The 19,372-nt window shown below is 38.0% G+C and overlaps 1 protein-coding gene across 3 annotated transcripts in view; it reads left to right on the top strand.

Annotated features, from left to right (window-relative positions):
• Nucleotides 1-19,372, top strand: part of MGAT5 (alpha-1,6-mannosylglycoprotein 6-beta-N-acetylglucosaminyltransferase) — a 116,937-nt gene that overhangs the window by 30,643 nt on the left and 66,922 nt on the right. For all 3 annotated transcript variants that reach the window (XM_039555310.1, XM_039555312.1, XM_039555311.1), the window contains 2 exons: nucleotides 13,361-13,748; nucleotides 17,652-17,819. In XM_039555310.1, coding sequence (XP_039411244.1) covers nucleotides 13,511-13,748; nucleotides 17,652-17,819 — 406 coding nt within the window. In that variant the 5' untranslated portion in view covers nucleotides 13,361-13,510. The remainder of the gene's footprint in view (nucleotides 1-13,360; nucleotides 13,749-17,651; nucleotides 17,820-19,372) is intronic.

Raw genomic sequence — 19,372 nt, 5'->3', positions numbered from 1 at the left:
ACTGAGCTGCCAGCTGACTCCTCTGAAAAACTGCTTTAACAACTCTACACAAGGGTGGGTTTAAAAACATCTCTTCTGGACATCTTCAGATTTCATAGTACCAAAAAAAGCCTCATGGCACTCTTGTGCAATATTTAATGTGACAACACTTGACTAATGTTCCAACCTCAGTGTCAATAAATGTAATTAATTATGTGTTGTCAGAACATTGAGAGGAATTTATTCTGAAAATAAATGCGGAGGAACCAGTGGAAATTGCCAAAGTCTATCAAGGATGGTTAGTTCTGTCTCTTCTGTCACCTGTGGTTAGCTGTGTGAGTATATGGTTTTTCTGAGTATCTCTCCTGTGTGACTCAGTGTGTGAAATATGTTAAAGAGGGTGGCTGGTTTGGAACATTTGAAAGTATTGCTCTGAATTGTCACTGACCACATGGGAAGATGTTCAGCAGTTTATTTAAGTAATTAATGGGACCCTAGACCTTGGACTTCTTGAGCTGTAAATGCTTAATATGTCATTTTTATCAAATATTTTCATCATCCTGCATGTAGATCTTGAATATGTTCTTGCAGCATCTGTGGTTTTGTTTCCTGTTACTGTATATCTCCGGAATCCTCTTACTGCCTATGAAGTAACATTAACATAGACCCATAATGTCTTATGCAAAGATGATGTTACATTTTGTCCCTGAGGACTACTGAAAGCTGTAGAAGTTACTATACTCGTGAATGTATATATCTGTAGTGAAATAAACCCTATTTACCAAGGACTGGGTGCTTATGGTTTGAATCGATGCAAGTGCTTGGAAGATAAATTGCATAGAGAGCTTACCCTATGAGAAGTTAATTTTTTGGTGAAGTTGATATATTGATAAGACTAATGGTAATATTGAGGAATAGTTCTGAACGACTTTCCCATTATCTTAAATATTTTATTTAAGGAAGGTGTTGAAATAGGAAGTTCTAGTCACTGTTTGTGACTTTCTCATAACCTAAAAGCTCCACCTGTTTCTCACTCAAGATGAAAGTTTTAGCAGCTGAAGTGTATCAGGAAACAGCGATAACTTTTGACAAGCAAACTGTATTCTCTATCAATAGTTAAAGTCCCATTTGTGTGTGGAAGCTTATTAGTTATGCTTTGCCACTTGCACTTGTAGTCGCCTTTGTGTCTGTTGGCAAATCCCTCGCAATGTTGATTTAGCATTATTTCATGTTCTGTGTTTTCTTGGTCTTGCCTGACCCAGTGTATTCAGCCATTCAGTTTGTGTAGCCCTTGTCTGTCAGGCTGCTCTTTTTAGTACCTTTTCATGTGCTTAACATTATTTTTCTTTACTCTCTCTTAGACTTGCATTTAAATATTTTCTTGCCTCATTCAGGGCATTTTTTTTTTTTCTTCTCCCTTCCTCACCTTTCAGTTTCTTTACCAGCTTAATACTTTGTGTTTCTTACAGTGATTTCCCCACTTGTCAGATTTTCAAGTTTACCTATTGGTTTCTCTACAACTTTCTTCTCCTATCTGCTATTTTGAAATTTCATCTGTTACTGCATCAGTGAGATGCTGATGACATTTACAAGTTCTTGTTCATAATTAAAAGGAAGACCTGAGCTTTGTTTTCCTATTGATGATAATTATTTATCTGTAATCTGTTATACCTAGAATGTGTGAATACAAAATTTCTGCCTCTTTGATTTTATTCTATTCTGATTTCCCAAAGAAACAAGGCTCTTTCAGTCATCCAATTTTTTCCTTCATACTTCCAATTCCCATTGGAATTTCAGTCAAACCAGTGGTGAAATTTCTACAAGCTTTCTGTGAACTAATAGCTGGCTGAGTAAGCCTCTGCTTGTACAGTAAGGGAAGATAGGGAATCAGAAGAGTTGGTGGAAAAAAGTGAAATGCAGAAAATTGAATTGGTATTCATCTTTGCAGTATTTGCATTTTGTTGCAGTGGTTAGGGGGCTGTAAAATGGAGCATAGCTGGTGTGGGCAGCCTTAGCAGGTTACAGAGCTGCAGGAACACAAGAAACCCTTTTTGATAAAGTTATAGCTCAGTCAGGCATGAGCCAAACTATTTTCAAGTGTGTTCAGTCTCAGTAAATCTGCAATTGTGTGCTGATCTATAACCAAAATGTGTGTAAAGGAAGCGATAGGGGTTTTGTATATCTTCTTGGCCATTAACATTACAAATTGCATTATGTTGCTTGAGAGAAGAACTACAGGCAATTGATTTATGAGTTTACTTCCTTGGCGATTTCCTTGATGCATATCTATAACATGAATATGAGTGTTGTAGCTCAGAGAAGTTTAACATGTTCTCAAACATAGGTTTGCATGAGGCATGCTTTTGGAAGTGAATTGGTAACACATGGATATATAGATATATAGATATAGATACATATGTATATTTAATGGAGTACTCTTGGAGAGCACAAATTGAGTTGCTCTGTAATGAAAATATTCCAGGAATGCAAGTGATATCCTCGAATGGTTGGTGTTTCATCTTTAAAACCAGAATAGATACAATCCACAGCACCGTCCTCCCAGTATTGACACCCACACGTCTGAGCTTAAATGCTTTTGGTGTGAATGTCACATCCTCAAAACCTATTGGGTTCTTTTGCAGATGTATTCCTGTTCTGCTGTGATATTTGCTCACACAAATAGAGATTTCAAGAGATAAGGTGTGATTCTATCTATTAAAGACAGACCTCAGACTTTATTTTCTGGTCTACTTAAGGATAACTTTCCTATTTGAGTTGAACTAGAACCTTGGAGAAGGAAGAGGAAACTCATGACTATTCAAGCATTCAGTATTGTAAATAATTAAATTTTCCAAGATGTTAACGTACATTTACTTTGAAACTGCATTGCAGGGGGAATAAAGATTTGCTTTCAGCACTGAAAATGAAGCTACTTTTGCTACCAAACCTTGAATGGGAGTATTGATAATAGCTTCAACAAAGCATGCTTTGGAAAGGAGGCCTTTCTAGTAATTAGGATTATTTATAAAAAGCACTGAGGCATTAAAGGAAGTTCATTACCCAAGCCATTACTGCACTGTGGACCAGAAACAGCAGATGAAATAGCTTTTTTGAGTAGATTATAACTATCTAGAGAACCTGAAAACCTGGGAGTGAGAGAGGCTAAAAAGAGGAACGTTGCTGTTAATGATGGGGTATAAGCAATGAGGAGAGCTTAGGGGGTTCTGTATGCATCCTTTAGTACTGTCTTGTGTAAAACATCATATCAGAAACCCATGCTGCTTGCTAGGACATTTTCACATTATTTTTTATCGTGGTAGTGGGCTTGTGTGTTGTCCTGCCTCTCCCTGCCTAGCAGTAGTCTGGAGAGAAACCACAAAGGCCTATTACTAATTCATTTTCCTTCTGCTGCCTGTGCCGGCTGTTTTCTACCCGGCACTTCTTTCTTTTTTTCCCCATTTAGCTTTGTTAGAGCTACAGCTGAAACAGAGCTATTCCTCAGAGTTTGCCAGTACAAGTTGTTCTACAGCTGTCTAGGGATGCTGAAAGAGGGGAGGCTGTTTTCCACCTACTCAAAATAGTTCAGAAGTTGTGCCCTACGATAAACTAAGTACAGCTCATTCTTTTGCAAAGGAAACTTGTGTAGTTTATTAGATCCTGCAGATGGCTGGAAAGCTGATGCCCTCCCAGCAGTGCAGTGGTTATAGTCAGTGACAGGTTAGAATGTGGTCAAGCTTGCCCTCACTCGCTCTCCTTTGAAAATACTGTCATTCAATATTTGTTGTACTTTCTCACAAAGCTTTAAAATGCATAGCAGCATTGCGAGAATCATGTGCAGAGAGGTTTTTTTTTTGAAGTCTCATGTTATTACTGTTTTCTTGTGGCCGGATGGATGGATCAGAACTGTGTAGATAGTGAAACTTTTGTCTAATGCTTCCTCTGACATTATTTTCAAGCCCGTTGATCTGAAGTCCTGTGACTGTAGGTTTCTAACCGGGCTTCATTGCACATGTACAGAACTCCATTTATGTCCCTTTAAATATTTTAACATCTCTGTGTGACAGATTGTTGCTACTTACAAAGAGAAATTAGAAACATTGGCAGTTTTCATTCTTTCATTTCAATTATAAGTGCTTCTCTAATCTTTGGTGGTAACAGCTGTTGACAAATATCAGTGTTGAGCAACAGGATATATGCAGGAAAGAGGTTAAAAATATTTTGCTGCCCTACTAACTTTTGAATTAGATATGAAGCAAATTACAATTTCATCCTTTCAATAATAAAGCAAAGGTCCTAAATGCAGAGTGATGGAATAATCAGCAGCACTGTTGCTTCCAAACAGGTGACAGTGTTGAAATTTTAATTCCATTAAATTTTTTACTCTGGAGATGCAGCTTGTACTTTCAGCCATTTGTCTAGCCACATAGGCTGGAATGCGTTCAATATGCTTGCCAAGAACAAATCCATTGGAAGAAATGTTATACTTTGACCCAAGTTCAAGAAATTCTAAAGCAACAAAAGATAAATATTTCTGAACATTTTTTAATGTTTAGCTTAGCTGTTTACTTTTTTTTGTCCTCCCTGTGATCTGATATGCACGTGTTTAATAGCACGAACATAAAAAATTTCTATATATTTATTTCTGCTTTCCTCTATTTTAATATGACTCTGCTGTTTTTTCCCTTGGTGTTTGTCCTTTGCAAAAAGTTTGTGTGTAGAAACCTGTAGCAAAAATTAACTTAAATGCAATTTAATGAGAATTTATTTTTGTTTTGATTATCTACAATTCCCAACAAATGGTAGAAAATTCAAGAAAGTTAACTCTTTTACACAGACGTACTTATATTCTATATTATCTGTTTTCTATTTTTGAAAAACTTTTTCATAAGGTGTAGTGAGTATTTTGAGCATGAACATGTTTGGATCTTTCCTTGGAACTTGTATTTATTTTTGGCTGTCTGTCTGGGGTCCAGCACAATTGCTGAAGACTGCATTTAGTTTGTTGACCATGGATTCGACAGGGGATGATACCTGGGCATCCACATTGATGAGAGCTTTCTTGCTGAATACAAAGAGGGTTTTGACTTCCCTCTGAGAGTTGGACAGAGCTCCTTTTGAGAGTTGCTTGTTTTTCCTCTTGGACAGACCACAAGATGTGATGTAACAGGCTGATTTGTGGTTAATAGCAGAGGGTGAGATTGGAGCCTGGAGTATCAGCTTGACACAAGAAATTAGCTAATGGATCCAATTTCTATATAATAAACCTAGTTGTTCTTGGCGTACCTCATAATTTGGTTGCTTTGATTATAAGCTGAAGTTAATTTTATTATTCATTAAAAATAAATAAAGTTTTCTGCATAAGTTCATAGCAATGCTTGCAGCTCTTGCTCTTGCACAGATACCCTGTGCCCTAAAGAAATGGGAGAGCATTACCAGAAGCACACATGGGATTGCTGTGGAGGAACCAAGGATGTTTTGCTCATGACTTTGGAGATCATCCAGGTGATCTGAAAAGTGTGAGGCCCTGCTTCTCTGCAGGTGCCATGGGTTTTGCACTTCAGAGGCCAAATGCCAAATGTAAAATTGAGAATGACATAAGAGGATGTCATATATTAGTCTTTGAGTGAGGGGAGTTGCAAGAAGGGGAAGAGAAAAATAAATGTACTTTATGCACACTATAGAAATATGATAAAACTTATTGGCCATGAGTCCTTTTATAAAATTCGTTAAAATTAATGAAGTCACTTAAAGGTTTGTTTGTGCAGTGGACTTCAGAGACTCTTGAAGCCATGAAAGCATGTCTCATGGAGACTTTTTTCACTGGTTTTAGGGATTTTGTAGATGATGACTGGGACTCTCAGGCTCTGTAAGTTACTTTCTTGCAAAAAAAACCTCAACCGAAACCCAGAAAAAACCAAAAACTGTTTCTTAATCTCTCGGTCAGCATGCTGACCAAAATGTTCTTTTCAGTGAGAAAATGCTATTTTGGGCATATGGTTTTAATGCAGCAGCAAGATGAAGGTTATTAATATTTCCTGTCCTTTGACTGTAAATGGCTGTAAAAATGTACACTTCTTTTGCCTCTTCAAGGTCAGGAATGTTTCTGATTTTTTGAAGTTCACTGAAGTCCTATTCCTAGTCCTAACATTCATTTGGTTTATAGAAAGATCCAGTGAGTTTGTGATTATGTTCTTAAATGCATTGCTTGGAGCATTTCTAACCAGTAAAAAGTATGTGTACCATAAGGATTTCAATGCATAAGGATTTTTCCTTATGGATTTTCCTCTAATCCTTTTTCCCTTCGTCTGCTGTGTTCTCCCCTTTTTTGCTCTTTCCTCCCTGAAGTATCACAGTAAGCAAACTGCGTGAAAGGAAGAACATCAGATGATTTAATTTCTGTAGGACTGAACTACAGCAAGTGATGTGCTAGGTAGAAAACTGGAAACACTTCAGAGTGCTCTGCGAAAGCACAGACCCACATGAGGGAATTAAGGTGGGATGCCTCCCAAATTGTTTCTAAGTGGGGGAATTTATTTTTGAAAGAGAAGGAAAGCTGCTTGCTCAAGATGAATATTTACTTGTTTTTATGGCACCTTATCAGAGACTGCTTTCCCTTCCTTCAACTTTCATCCCACCACCTCCTGCTAATTTGTACTACATGCACATGCACAAAAGCAAACGTGGCTCCCCAACCTAAAAAAACCCCAAACCTGGAGTATTTATACTCATATTCTCCCTCAGTCCATCTGTCCTGCTGCTTCTGTTGTGACCCAGTGTTGTTTTGCTTTTCTCACTTCATGGGATTACACCCCAAATTGCCTCTTCAGGCACAGTACATGGTGCCACATCAGCTGTAGATGGGTGGTGAGCGAGAAGACACAGTGACATCTGTCAGCTAGAGGAAGAGAATGGGTTGGCAGAAACATTGCTGAAAATAACATTGAGCAGCAGAAGGAACAGCAAAACCAAGACTCCATAATACAGTTAAGGGAAATGGTTTCATGCATTTATTTATTTTCTATATTAAGGAATGTAAATTATAAAATGTGTAGTTAGCAAATGTGTGCATAAATCTGGTATAGCTGCATGATTTTTTCAGCTACCTCTTCTTCCTGAGGAGCCTGTGAGGTGTGTAGGGAATATGTACAGCTTCAACCAGTTGAAAGCCCTCACCTAGCCTTAGGACGTGCAGATCTGGGTTAGTATTATCAGCTTTGATGGTATGCTTCTGCTCCTTCCAGGACATTCTATCACCTTTTCTATCAGAAAAGGTGACTTTTATTGGACTGATCACAACTGAATGAAGAAAGTTTATTTTAGAATTAACAAAAATGCTTTGAGGTGCCTTCAAATTTATGACTTGATCTATTGAAATGAATGTTCTTTTGTTTCTGTGACCCAGTCAGGCAGGATACAGCACGTGGCACCCTGAGCAGGTGTGGATTTGGCCTTTGGTTGTCCTGCTGTCTGACCTCTGCTTTATGCATTTGACATGGTCAGTGGCTGAACAGCAGCTAAACTGCTTCTGAACGCTCCTTGTAACTGAGGACCTTAAGTTTTGTTTAGGTGTGGATAGTTTAATGTTAGTGGAGTATGTTTCCTAAGTATATTGGTTAATTAATTGCAGTGTCAGTACTGGAGTCAAAATGTGTGTGGTACAAAGACACTTGACAATGGTATGAGCACACATTGTGTCTAAATGCAAGTAATCTTATCAGAAATCAGGCTTCTTTTTCTCTTCTCTGATCCTGTCTTATCTTCTACCAACAGAGCATGTGACTGTTCTTTGATTTCACTCGCCTGCATTAAGTAGGAGGCTGTAGCTTATCCCATTGTTAATGGTGTTTTGAAAGAAGGAAAGGTAGATTGAGCCTCCAAAAGGACTAAGGGAAGCCAACATCTCACAATCACAGCACAGACTGCACTGTTTCAGAACACAGATTGGCCAGCTGGGGTGAGACATCAGCTGCGATATTCCCGCAGGAATAAACAACTGCAATACCAGGAAATCCATTAATTTGCATTCAGTTGAGTTATGGTGCACATCTGTTTAGGCAATGCAGCTGCAGTAAGGCTGTGGTTAACATCAGCCTGGAATTCTAGTTTATGTATACCGGAAGTTTGTCTGGCTTAAACTCTTAAAACGTAGCACTCCCAGTTTGGACTCATTACTCCTAGAAAAGAGGTTTTAGAGTATTGCCTATCCATTTTAGGATGTATTGCATCAGCTTCTGCATGAGGCATGACTCCTGGCATCCCTTAGCAGAGGAGGTCAGGGAGATGGCAGGTGTTTTCACTCACCCTGTGTTTGCTGGCTGTAGCTCCAGTGTGCTGGCAGCCCACTGGCTTCACACTTGAATTATCATCAGCTTTTAGGTTAACACGCCCTTGGTAAGAACAGAGGAGGGTCACGTCTTGATGTTTGTCCTTGGCTGGTCTGTAACAACTTGTCCTACAGAATCAAACAGCTGCAAACAGAAGGGCAGCTTGCCCTCTTCAGGAAACAATCTGGAAAATAGGTCAGTATTTTCATTAGGATCCTGATGTGAGGGGTTTAAGAGCACCTCTTGGAGGTGCTCTTATGAGACAATAAAACTGTGGAGAGTCAGGCAGGGTGGCATGAGGCTGCATCTGAATACACATTGTTTGTGTCTGGATGGATATATGTAAGAGGAGAATGAGAGATTGCTGTGACTGAAGGTTTAGAAGGCTGATGAAACAAAGCAGTTTTAAAACTGCTAAAGTTGCTAAAGGCTGGGTTGTACTCATTCCTGCTCATTACCACTGCACAGTCAAAGCAATTAGTCTGTAAAAGTCTCACCATAAATTGTGAGCAGAAGGTACCACAGAACTGGTGCCACAGGCCTTGATGGGCCTGTCACAGGTGCCTTTTCTTGTTGCTTAGCAATCCTATGCCTCCTTTTCAGCTTTTGCGCCTATTAAAAGAAAAGCAGATTTTTTTTTCCAAAATTCAGGGTTACACCCCATCAGTGACTAGTGATTGACCACCACTGAGTAGCTCACAGTTTTGGGACCTCTCCTTTTGACCTGTGCCCGTGTTTTCCAGCCCTTGGTTCTTATCTAATATCTAAGCTGTTTGCTGTAACAAGAGGCACCTGGTGCACAGCTCTAGCTCATACAATTGTTCCTGGAATAATTTCTTAAGCATAAAAGGTCAGAATTTGGGGCTTGCATGTTTGGCATTGGAATGCAAACCTTTTCCCGGGAGTGGTAATACTATTTTTACTGAGCCACTTGGTACAAAAATGTATATAAATTTTTTACTAGTCATCATGTGTAATGTTGCTTATGTTTGAGTTTGTAACAAACTAATAATTAAATACCACTCAAGCTGCTGGTTTTTTGGGTGCAAAAGCTTCTTCTTTGACTACAGACAATTAAGGTTTTAGAACTGTGTAACTACTGATGAACGGTGCATTCAACTGATGAACAGTTTAATCCTGAGTATCCTGATTTAATCCTGAGTATCCTGAGGATATATTCCAAGCTTACCCTAAGTACTATTTCTAATATAGGTACAGATTGGACAGAGAATATCAAGCTGGGTCTATGTACATACTTATAAAGAGACTTTGCTTAATCTCTTGTAGATGATTAATTCTCCTTTTTAAAACTTAAAGAGGAATACGTGGATATGTGTCACCAAAATCTGTTCACATGAAGATGAGCTGTTTGTACTCTAATTTGAGCATTAAAAAAAAAAAAAAAAATTAAATCTTACAATGCGGAGAAATGTGAAATGTGTGGTTTTCACCGCGGATGTACTATGGATCACTTTAACATTGGAATACTTATCTGAGATGATTCTTAATAGTGTGAGGTTTTTTCTATACCAATGACATCAGCATGGTAATGTTATCCTCTCTAACTAGTGAACTGACCAGCTGTTGAACAGGGGTATATTAAATACAGAATAGAGAAAATGTGTTTCTAATGAAGCTATATAATAGTACTTTTAGTATTTTAAAATTCTTGTGCCTGTGTAAATGGGTATAAGGTTAGCCCTTTTTCAAAGAAATAAGTGAATCGTTTTTGTTCAGGGTAGGGGCAGTTGTGTTGTAAATTGTGGCGTGTTTTTCACAGAAGATGTAACTAGACTGTTTAAAAACAACCCCCAAAACCCCAAACAACCTCCTTCCTTCCATCCCCCAGTATGTTGTTTCAGTTGTGGTGGGATTTTGGCTGGTTAGAGTTGAATTTGAGAAAGAACATAACAAAGATGCTGTTTATTAGAAGTGTTCTTGCCTCGTATATCCTTTCACTTTCATCCTGTTCTTCACACTTTCTGTTTAGTTTTTGTACACTAGCTGTTCTGACTAAGTCAGGAGGAATTCTCTTCCTAACAGTTTCACAAACAAACTCACACTGTAACATCCAGTTTCCAGAGGGTGGCTGGAATTATTTCAAGAGATGTCTTAGAGTGGGACCACATCTTTCCAAAGCTTAAAAAAGGGGTGGGGAGTGGGTGCAAAAAAAGCACCTGTCATTCTTTAGAGGTTCCCATATCCTCTTCAGATATGTGTGTCTGGAGACTAGACTAGGAAAATGCCTTACTAGTTAACAGGATTGCCTCCTTTGGGAACATTTATTAGGTGTGCAGGAGAATAAGGGAAATATACCACCACCTGAAGTTTTGGAATGTCTTGGTATGGGCAGAGAGATAATTTGTCAGTCAAAATCCATCAATGATTATAGTAGACAAATGTGTGTTTATTGCTTCAGCTCTTGCTCAGTTCAGTTATTAATTTCCTGTCAAAACAGAAATATACAGAGACATTTCTGTGCTGCTGTCTTCATGCATTCCACATCACCCCTTGATATCTTCTGTCCACTGTCCACTTAGATACCAAATAATGACTCATTATAGGTATGTGGTAATCATTTACTGGGGAATAGTTGTGTTGCAGTCCTTGACAGCTGTCAAATCTGGGATTAAATATATACCAAAATCAGTTCAGCTGGCCATGGAAGGGCTGGGAAGCACAGGGATTCTGCTGTGCACGTTATAAACCTCCATGGCCACCAGCAGTGCTGTAAAGTTAATTAGTTAACTACCTGTTGTTGAGCACTCAAGTTGCTGGCCACTGGAATTGCTTGTGGAAAAATAGGGCTGGTTGGTGACATTTGGGTTTGGGGTTTTCTGTTTGTTGAAATAGTGGGGGCCATTCTTCTCTCTGTCAATGAATTTTAGTCCTTTCTTATGGCAAAAGCTTAATATTTGCTGTCGACCTTCTTACTGTTTTTGAGTGGATTTAAGATTTATTTTTCTGTTGATAAATAGAACAGAAAAGTCAACAGCTCTGTTTAAGTCAATCATTCTCATAGTTCAGTGTCATTATGCTGTTTCTTATAGCATCTTTGTTTCAGTTCTAGAACTTTAAAAAGAAGACTGGAATACTTGCATTTTTAATTGCTGCTTTTAGTGTTAATTATGTTCAGAGGTTGGTTTTTTTCCCTAAACAACTAGTCATAAATAATCATTAACACTTGTCTGTTAAAATATGGTGGTGATAGGTTTACTTTCTTATTCAGTGTTTTCTGCTTCACAAACAAGTGGTAATTGGGGAAGGAATACTGACTGTTTAACTACAGATCTTATTGCTGTAGAGGATGCTGTCAGTGCTTACTTAAAGTTAAGTCACTGAGGGAGTTTATCTTGAATATTTTAGATTTCTTTTTAAAGTTGTGATGTTATTTTAAACTATGGAATTTTCTATATTTTATCGCACCCCACATTGCAAAAGAATAGTAAAACGTTCAGTTTTTAATGAAATAACAATATTCTACTATTCAGTCAGCCCAAAAATATCCCAAGGCTATAGTTAAATAAACAGAAAGAAGTAAAACTTCTCCCTGCCATTTCTTGGAAAATTAACTGAAATGTATGGGGTACATCATTAAACAGAGTCCTTAATTTTCCCTGTTGAGACTGTTCATTTTCTTTACTGAGATACTTTCTGTGTGAAAAAAGTCTGCTTGAGGGCTTTATGATGTTTTTCATTGTACTTGCAGTTAATTTCTCTGCCCCATTCCTCCTTAAGCAAAAGATGCCTGCAGATTGTTCTTTTAGCAACATGAGTGCGCAGGACAGTGTCTGCCTTGCCTGCTTTTAGTTCAAGTAATGCACCTTCACTTCTACAGTCAATCAGTGATGTGAAATGTGCACACTCAAGACATGTTGAAGATAAATGCTCCAAAAGTATTTGTGTCCTGCTGCAAAACTCCTGGTTCAGCTGGAAGCAGAAGATCCATAGGGAATTTTAACAAGCAGGGAGCACTGGGTATCTGAGTAATTATCCTATTAAGGCAGAGCAACATCTGCATTATCTGTGCAAGCGCAGAATGGAAGGGAACATTATGTTCTCTAATCCTGTCTGGGAGCATTATGAAGTTAAAAGGATAACATTTTACCAAATCTGTGTTCTAACATGATAGGTTACACTTATTACCTTTTAATTACATGCCTTCTAGTTGGACTTTAAGCTAAGGACCCGTCCTCTAACTCTCATCCCAGACCATTTCTTGCCTTTGGATTGTTTATGCCAGATTTTATAATTAAGTTTACCTTGAAAAGTTGGTCCTACTGTATCTTGAAGGCCTTCATTGCAATTCTTTTTCCCTTGTGTACAGAAAGCTCTGAGAATATTAGTTTATGTACAAAAGACGTGTTGCAGCATTCAGAAGTTTGTGTTTTCAATTTAGTTGCAAAGAGCAAACTTGTTGGAGGATGTTTTATGGATGAGGAGTAACTATGCACAGCAGAGGCCACACATGAGCAGGACATTATTGCAGCCTCCCAACTGCTTGCAGTGGAAGCCACGAGAGTGTATTGGCTTAAATAATGTAGATTTCTTCTTTCCTCTTTACCCCTGAGGGAGTCTGATTTCCTGATCACCTATCTAGCCATATGCTGTAGCTCTTGCCAGGAACCCCAAGCAGTGTCACTGCCAGCTAAAATTACTTGTTTTCTGAGAACTGAGTTACACTGAGAATTGTCTTAAATTGCTGCACTGGCAACATTGCAAAGTTTTGCATGCACACACACAAATAAATATGTAACAGCAGCCCTACTTTGAAATACACCTTAGAAACCTCTTCAGGCAGGGAATTTGATCCAGATCCTGTGAGATGTTCTCCTCCTGCTCAGGTGCATCGCTCCTCCTTTGTTGTCTTTCCAGTGCTTTTCTCAGCTTCTTTTTGCTCTGGCTACTCCAGTACAATGATGTGATATGCAAATTAAGCATTTACAAAGCAAGCATATTGTCTACTCCTGGTTTGTACCACTTAGAGGGAAGAGCTAGTGTGGCCAGTAAAAACTTCAGGTGTGCTAACTATGCTTTTTTCTCTTCTCTTGCAACAGGATGGAACTGAAATACAGCTATGTGTTGACAAAGGAGTTGGAATAAGACTGAGTCCTGCTCTGTGATATTTATATACCTGGACCATGAACTTGCTGTTTGTCTTCATGCTTTAGGAACCTTTGTAGTAACTGTGTGGAGCTGTTGGAATCATGGCATTCTCTCCATGGAAGCTGTCCTCTCAGAAACTTGGCTTTTTTCTGGTGACATTTGGTTTTATTTGGGGAATGATGCTTCTGCATTTTACTATTCAGCAACAAACACAACACGAAAGCAGTTCAGTCCTGCGTGAGCAAATTTTGGATCTCAGCAAAAGATACATCAAAGCGTTAGCTGAAGAAAATAAAAATGTTGTTGATGGGCCTTATGTTGGGACAGTGACAGCATATGGTAAGTGTGTTCTCTGGGTTATTTGATAATCTGATTAAGGCTTTCTCCTCAGTTGTCCAAACATTTTACTTCATAATGCCGCTCAATTGGCAGTACTTTACCCTGTGTGTTTTCTGTACAGATGGAGAAAATGCTCTTCCCTTGTAAGTATGAAGTGGGACAAATTTTATGTTTCCAATCATTTGGAAATGAAGCTGTCAGCTAATTTTTATTACATCTGTCTAGTAGCTCTATCTAATATGCCTTACGTTATTTGTTAGAACTCAGTTTTAAAAAACTTTTTTGGTGTTTGCAAGAAACTTGGGAGGCTTTTCAGTTTTCGTTTCAATGATCTAAGAAATTCCCTGTGGAAAAACTTGCCTTAGTTATAAAATGGAGACCTGCTATATTTATTTCTTCTTCTTTCCCATTTAACTTCTTTGTTCAGTCAATTTACTTAATGTTTAAGTTTACTTATCTGGTATAATCTTAAATTAAGCTTAAATATATCCTATTTGCCTCAGGGCGGAAAACTCTGTGAGTTTAAGTGCTTTTTTTGGCAATAGGTTTTAATGCTTATTCTCTTCCAGTTTGTACAGGAAAGTTAAGTTTTTGTGCATGTGTCAGACAAAGCAAGCAGAAAAGAATGAAGCTTATTACCAGAAAATATTACTAAATAAAATAATCAAATTTCAGGTTACGTGTTGTTCCTTTCCATTCTGTTAAGATCACATAATACACCTTACTTGTTTAGCAGTTTTTAGACTCGCTTTCTTTCCTACTTACCTATGCACTTCCAGGCTGTCTGGAAAACTAATTAGTCATCTAGATTTGTTTTCTTTTATAGTTGTCTTAATATTCAGCTCTGAAGAAATTGAGTAGATAGTTTTTGTATGCTTAGACAAAGAATATGGACTAGGATGCAACAGATAGATAGAAAAGCTGCACCTTTTTCTCTAGTTTTCTCTTAATGCTCTGTACTTTTTGGCTCATGCAATGAAAACATCCTCCTGGAAGGTTCTCTCTGTGTCTTGTTTCTGTCACCACTCCTTTTTCCTCTAAAAACCAAATCTTAAGAGTTTGTGTGCTTTTGCTTGCCTGTAAGCCTGAGATTATTTTCCCCAACATAGCTAACAATTATATTGCTTCATTGCTTGAATAACAACCTGCTCTTATTCTGTACCTCCACGTTTGTGGCTGCATGTTGAACTATACTGGAATTGTAGCCTTACAAAGCAACACAAGCAAAACAGTGGTACTAGATCAATACTTGAGTTGAGGCTGTCCAAGCAAGTAGAGATCCCTAGAGGATTGTGTGACTAGGCTCAAAACAAAACTTTATCTGCTGTATAGCCATCACCAGTGTCCTGTTACTGTGCCAAGGGTGTTTGATGGTAGGTGAATTGAAGAAAATGGACAACAAACCCCAAACAATCTGGCTGCAGATATTGAAGGTAATTGCATTAATATGGGTACAAGATATCCATAAGCTAAGTTCCCCCTGCAGCTTGTTGCCTGTGGGATTAATTTCCTGTTCCAAATCCTGCTGAGGAATAGTTGACTTGCCTCCAAACACTGGTCAAGATCCTGAGGAGAAGTTAAACTGCATTTGGAAGCAGGTGAAATAACTTTCTAACACTTCTGTGAAGGGAAAGATAAGGTTTGCATAGAAATTTCAAGTCCATGGCTGAGAAGATTTTTAAGATTAAAGACTTAAAATTTAAGTTTGGTCAGGTGTTTTTAACAAAGTAGTTTGGAAAGATGCAAAATAATGGTAATGCAGTTATTTGAAATATTTCAGGGAAAAGCACTCTGATGAGTGAATAACGCCATATTAAATAATACTTTATGAAACTGGGTAAGGTAATTACTTAATAAGTTAATTTGTCCTGTTTGGCATACCAAATGACTTGTTGCCAGCAAATAATCAGGTTAGCTTTTCAGAAATAAGCACATTAATGATGGATGTTAATAATAATTGGTAGAGGTTTCTGCAGTATTCTGTGAAAATTATTGCTCTTGCTTATTTAGCCTTTTTATTTTTCTTAATGTTATCCTCTGATTGCTTTAAGTGAGCAAAGTCATGATTTCCATGTTCAGGAATAAATTTAATGTTTACTTGATTTGGCTGCTTTTACCCACCTGAAAGGTTTTCAGTCATTCCTTATTGTGGTTGCACAGCTTGTTTACTTTCTCACTTTTTCTTTCTACCTGTCAGGTAGGTGGATCAAACATTTTCCTTTCAAAAGTTATAGTTCAGATATACACAGTGAATATTGGATTTTTCTTTATAGCAGTAAAGAGTTCTTTTACAAAAATTCTATGAATCTGTGCTTCTGCCCTCCCCTTCTCAAACTAGCCTCCACTTGCCTTTTTGTTCTGACAAGCTGTCTCTCATATCAGTGTTTTGGTATCAGAACTAAAAAATAATAAATTTTTACCTTTTCTGTCTTTCTGATCTGTGTATGCCTTTATGTAAGTTATGTTTCTTCCTCACTGTTTCCTAAATTATTTTTACTACTTTTTTTCCTAGATTTTTTTCCTCCTTCTGTACTGTGGTTTTGTTCATGTTAAGTCCATTTTTCCCTTTTCTTCTGCACACTATGGCATTAAATGACTTCTGGACCCCATTTAAAATAGTCCGAATGTGTGGACTAGTGCTTCAGATTCCATCTTCTGATCTTTTCGGGACAAAGGAAAACACAGTAACAATGAGAAAGGCTTTCTTTATGGCACCAAGGAATAAATATAACTCTCATTTGGAGAAAAGAATTACGAGTTTTCAAAAGTAATAGCATTTCCTTATTTAGTCTCTCATTTGCACAAGAATTGAGATAGTCGTGGGAAAAATAAAAAAAGCACAGAATGAACGTGGCAAAAATACAACGGATGTATGGAGAAGTTTTCTGTTACAGATGATTCTAAAGTTGTGTAAAACAGAAAATATATTATACTAGTACACATGCAATTATTTTATGTAATTAAATGGAAAAATAATGTAAATTTCTCATACCAAATTCTTTAGTCTTTACAAGGATAAATGAACAAAGGACAATAGTGTCTTTTTTGGCTTGTTGCCATTATAATTATAGAGTTTAATCTGATAGTGGTCTAGTTTTCTCCTCTTGCCCACAGTTCTTTTAACTTGCCAAACTGTCTTGTGTTCCTTCAAGGAATCTGAACAAAATAAAAGCCAAGGAAAAAAATATCAGAGAACTCTTTCCGTTTTGTCATTTGATATGCAAATTCATGTTACTGTTCATTGCTTTCCATGCCAAGGAAGTGCTGTGTCAGACCAAACAGAGACAATCACCAACAGACTGAAGAAAGGAAACATGATTTTGGTGTTTTGTGAATACAACAGAAAGGTTGAGCTTAACTTTTTTTTGTTTTGTTTTAATTTGCCAGTTCAGAAGCTGGTTATGTGGAGGAGATGCAGGAGAAGGTTTTTGTGCTGGCTCAAAGCTGTTCTTTCTGGGAAGGGGATTTTTGTTCCCTTCGTGACTGAGTATCAACAGACTGTTCCTCTGATGATGCTTGACTACGGATTTAGGTTTAGACTCTCTATTATTTAAGCAGCTTCTTATTACTTGAGCCATTGCAAACCAAGCATTTTTCTGTTCCCATAAAGACACACATTTCACCTTGAATGTGGATATCTATATGAGTTGCAGTGCACTTTGTTAAATAGACAGGCTGACAAGTTCCATGGCCAGGGAAACTTGTATCTTAGGCTGAACAAAGTAGGGAACATGAGTGTATAGAGCTGGTAATAGCAAAGATTTGCACTGAGAAAGTCTCCCTCTCTCTTTCTCTCTCTCTCTCTAGATATATTTATCTCCAGTCTCATTCTTGTATCTGTTTTCTGATTCTGTCTGACAAGTGTGTATTGCATTATTAAGCAGTTTAACTTTTCATTTGCAGATTTGAAGAAGACACTTGCTGTCCTGTTGGATAATATCTTGCAGCGCATTGGGAAGCTGGAGTCCAAGGTGGAAAATCTTGTACTTAATGGAACAGGAGCAAACTCGACCAACAATACTACCACTTCTGCTCCCAGCTTAGGAGCAGCTGAAAAGCTTAATGTAGCAGGTGTGTACAGCAATTACTGAAATTATTTATGGGCTGTTTAATCTGAACCTTTTCTCTCTTGACCATGACATGATTTTTCAGTGTTAGATATTTGGAATGTCTTAGAAAACAAAATTTGAAGTCAGCTTTATCAATGACAATCTGAAGTCCAAGCTTAGAGGAAGATCTTTCTTCTGTGGTAACTTGCCCACATTAGAAAAATCAAATTCTCTGCTAAAGGGAATAGTCTCCCCATTTATAGTAGATGCTTCATGCTTTAAATGGTTGCACTGCATAATGATGAAACTGAGGAGATCTTTTCTCTCTAAGCCTAACTATTTTGGCTGGTATCAGTCTACTCTGCCATTCTTCCATATGCACATTATTGATTATTAATGGAAAGAAAACATTTATTATATTTGTTCATCATGATTTAAAAATGTCTTCCCCTACAGTGTTTCATGGCTCTTAGGATTTGACACAGAGAGATCACCTACCTGGTAACTTCAGTTAAAATAAAAACATGTTTTGAGATGACATTTGAAGTCACTAATTTTGTCTTCAATGAATGGACTGTCTGCCACCAAGTCGACACAGATACTGGCTGTCCTGACTCATAGGAAGGTCTGAGTCTAAGTCTGATGATCTTTACAGTCCCAAAAAGAGAACAGACCAGAAAAGTTAAGGCAACTTGGCAAATAAGTTGATAACTGTGCTCCTATGTCTTGTCTGTCCTTGGGTTTCCTGCAAAAATAAATACTTCTGTTGAGAAGGTGTTACTTGCTTAAATTGGTCAAAATAGAGAAGCAAATGCTACCTTTGGTAGGAAAATGCCACTGGAACAAGTGTAGGAAAGCAGATTTGCGAGTGATTGACTGATGACAGACAGTATGGCAGCAGAGTTGCTCTCAGCTGCTCAGTCCTAACTGCATTGGTCTGTACCAGGGTGCTAAAGTCATGTTATCTCTTGGTCAGACAGACCTTTCCCTCCCCCCATCTGTCTTGTCTTGGTTAAACTGAAGGCAGATCAGGAACAAGTACCTGAAGAGGTGCAGCACCTGCAGGGTGCTGACAGGGTAAACCACGTTCCTGCCACAAAGCATCCAGCACAAGATCTTGGTTGGAAAAACTTCTACTGAGATGGAAAGTGAGCAAGTAGAGCACTGTTAAGAGTTTCTGGGCCGTATATAAAACGAAAAACGTCCCTGTATGTTTCCTTTCGTAGCTGGACAAAAGAGACTTGATGCTGTTATTTCCTTAGACTTGCAGATAATTGGAACAGGCATACTCATGTTGTTGCTTTAAAGTTTATAGGCAAAGGTTCATTGTTCTTACCTGAATAGGAAACATCTTTCATCAGTTCTTAGGGTGATTTGAATGTTGTTTATTATTCTTGGAGTGGGCTAGATTCACAGTTTTGGTATTCAGGAGCAACATTGAAGGAGACTGGTAAGAGTTTTCCATTTGCAGTGTTTGCAGTACTTAGTGCTGCCTGAGGCTTGCTCCGTGGCAAAGAACACAATTCCTCTTATTAGAGCTGCAGGTTTTTTACCTTTGACTCTTGGTACACCGAA

The sequence above is a fragment of the Corvus cornix genome, chromosome 7 (genome assembly GCF_000738735.6).
Source record: "Corvus cornix cornix isolate S_Up_H32 chromosome 7, ASM73873v5, whole genome shotgun sequence".
Taxonomy (NCBI): Eukaryota; Metazoa; Chordata; class Aves; order Passeriformes; family Corvidae; genus Corvus; species Corvus cornix.
The sequence above is the reverse complement of the archived record's forward strand: the minus strand, read 5'-3'. Positions and strand labels throughout refer to the sequence as shown.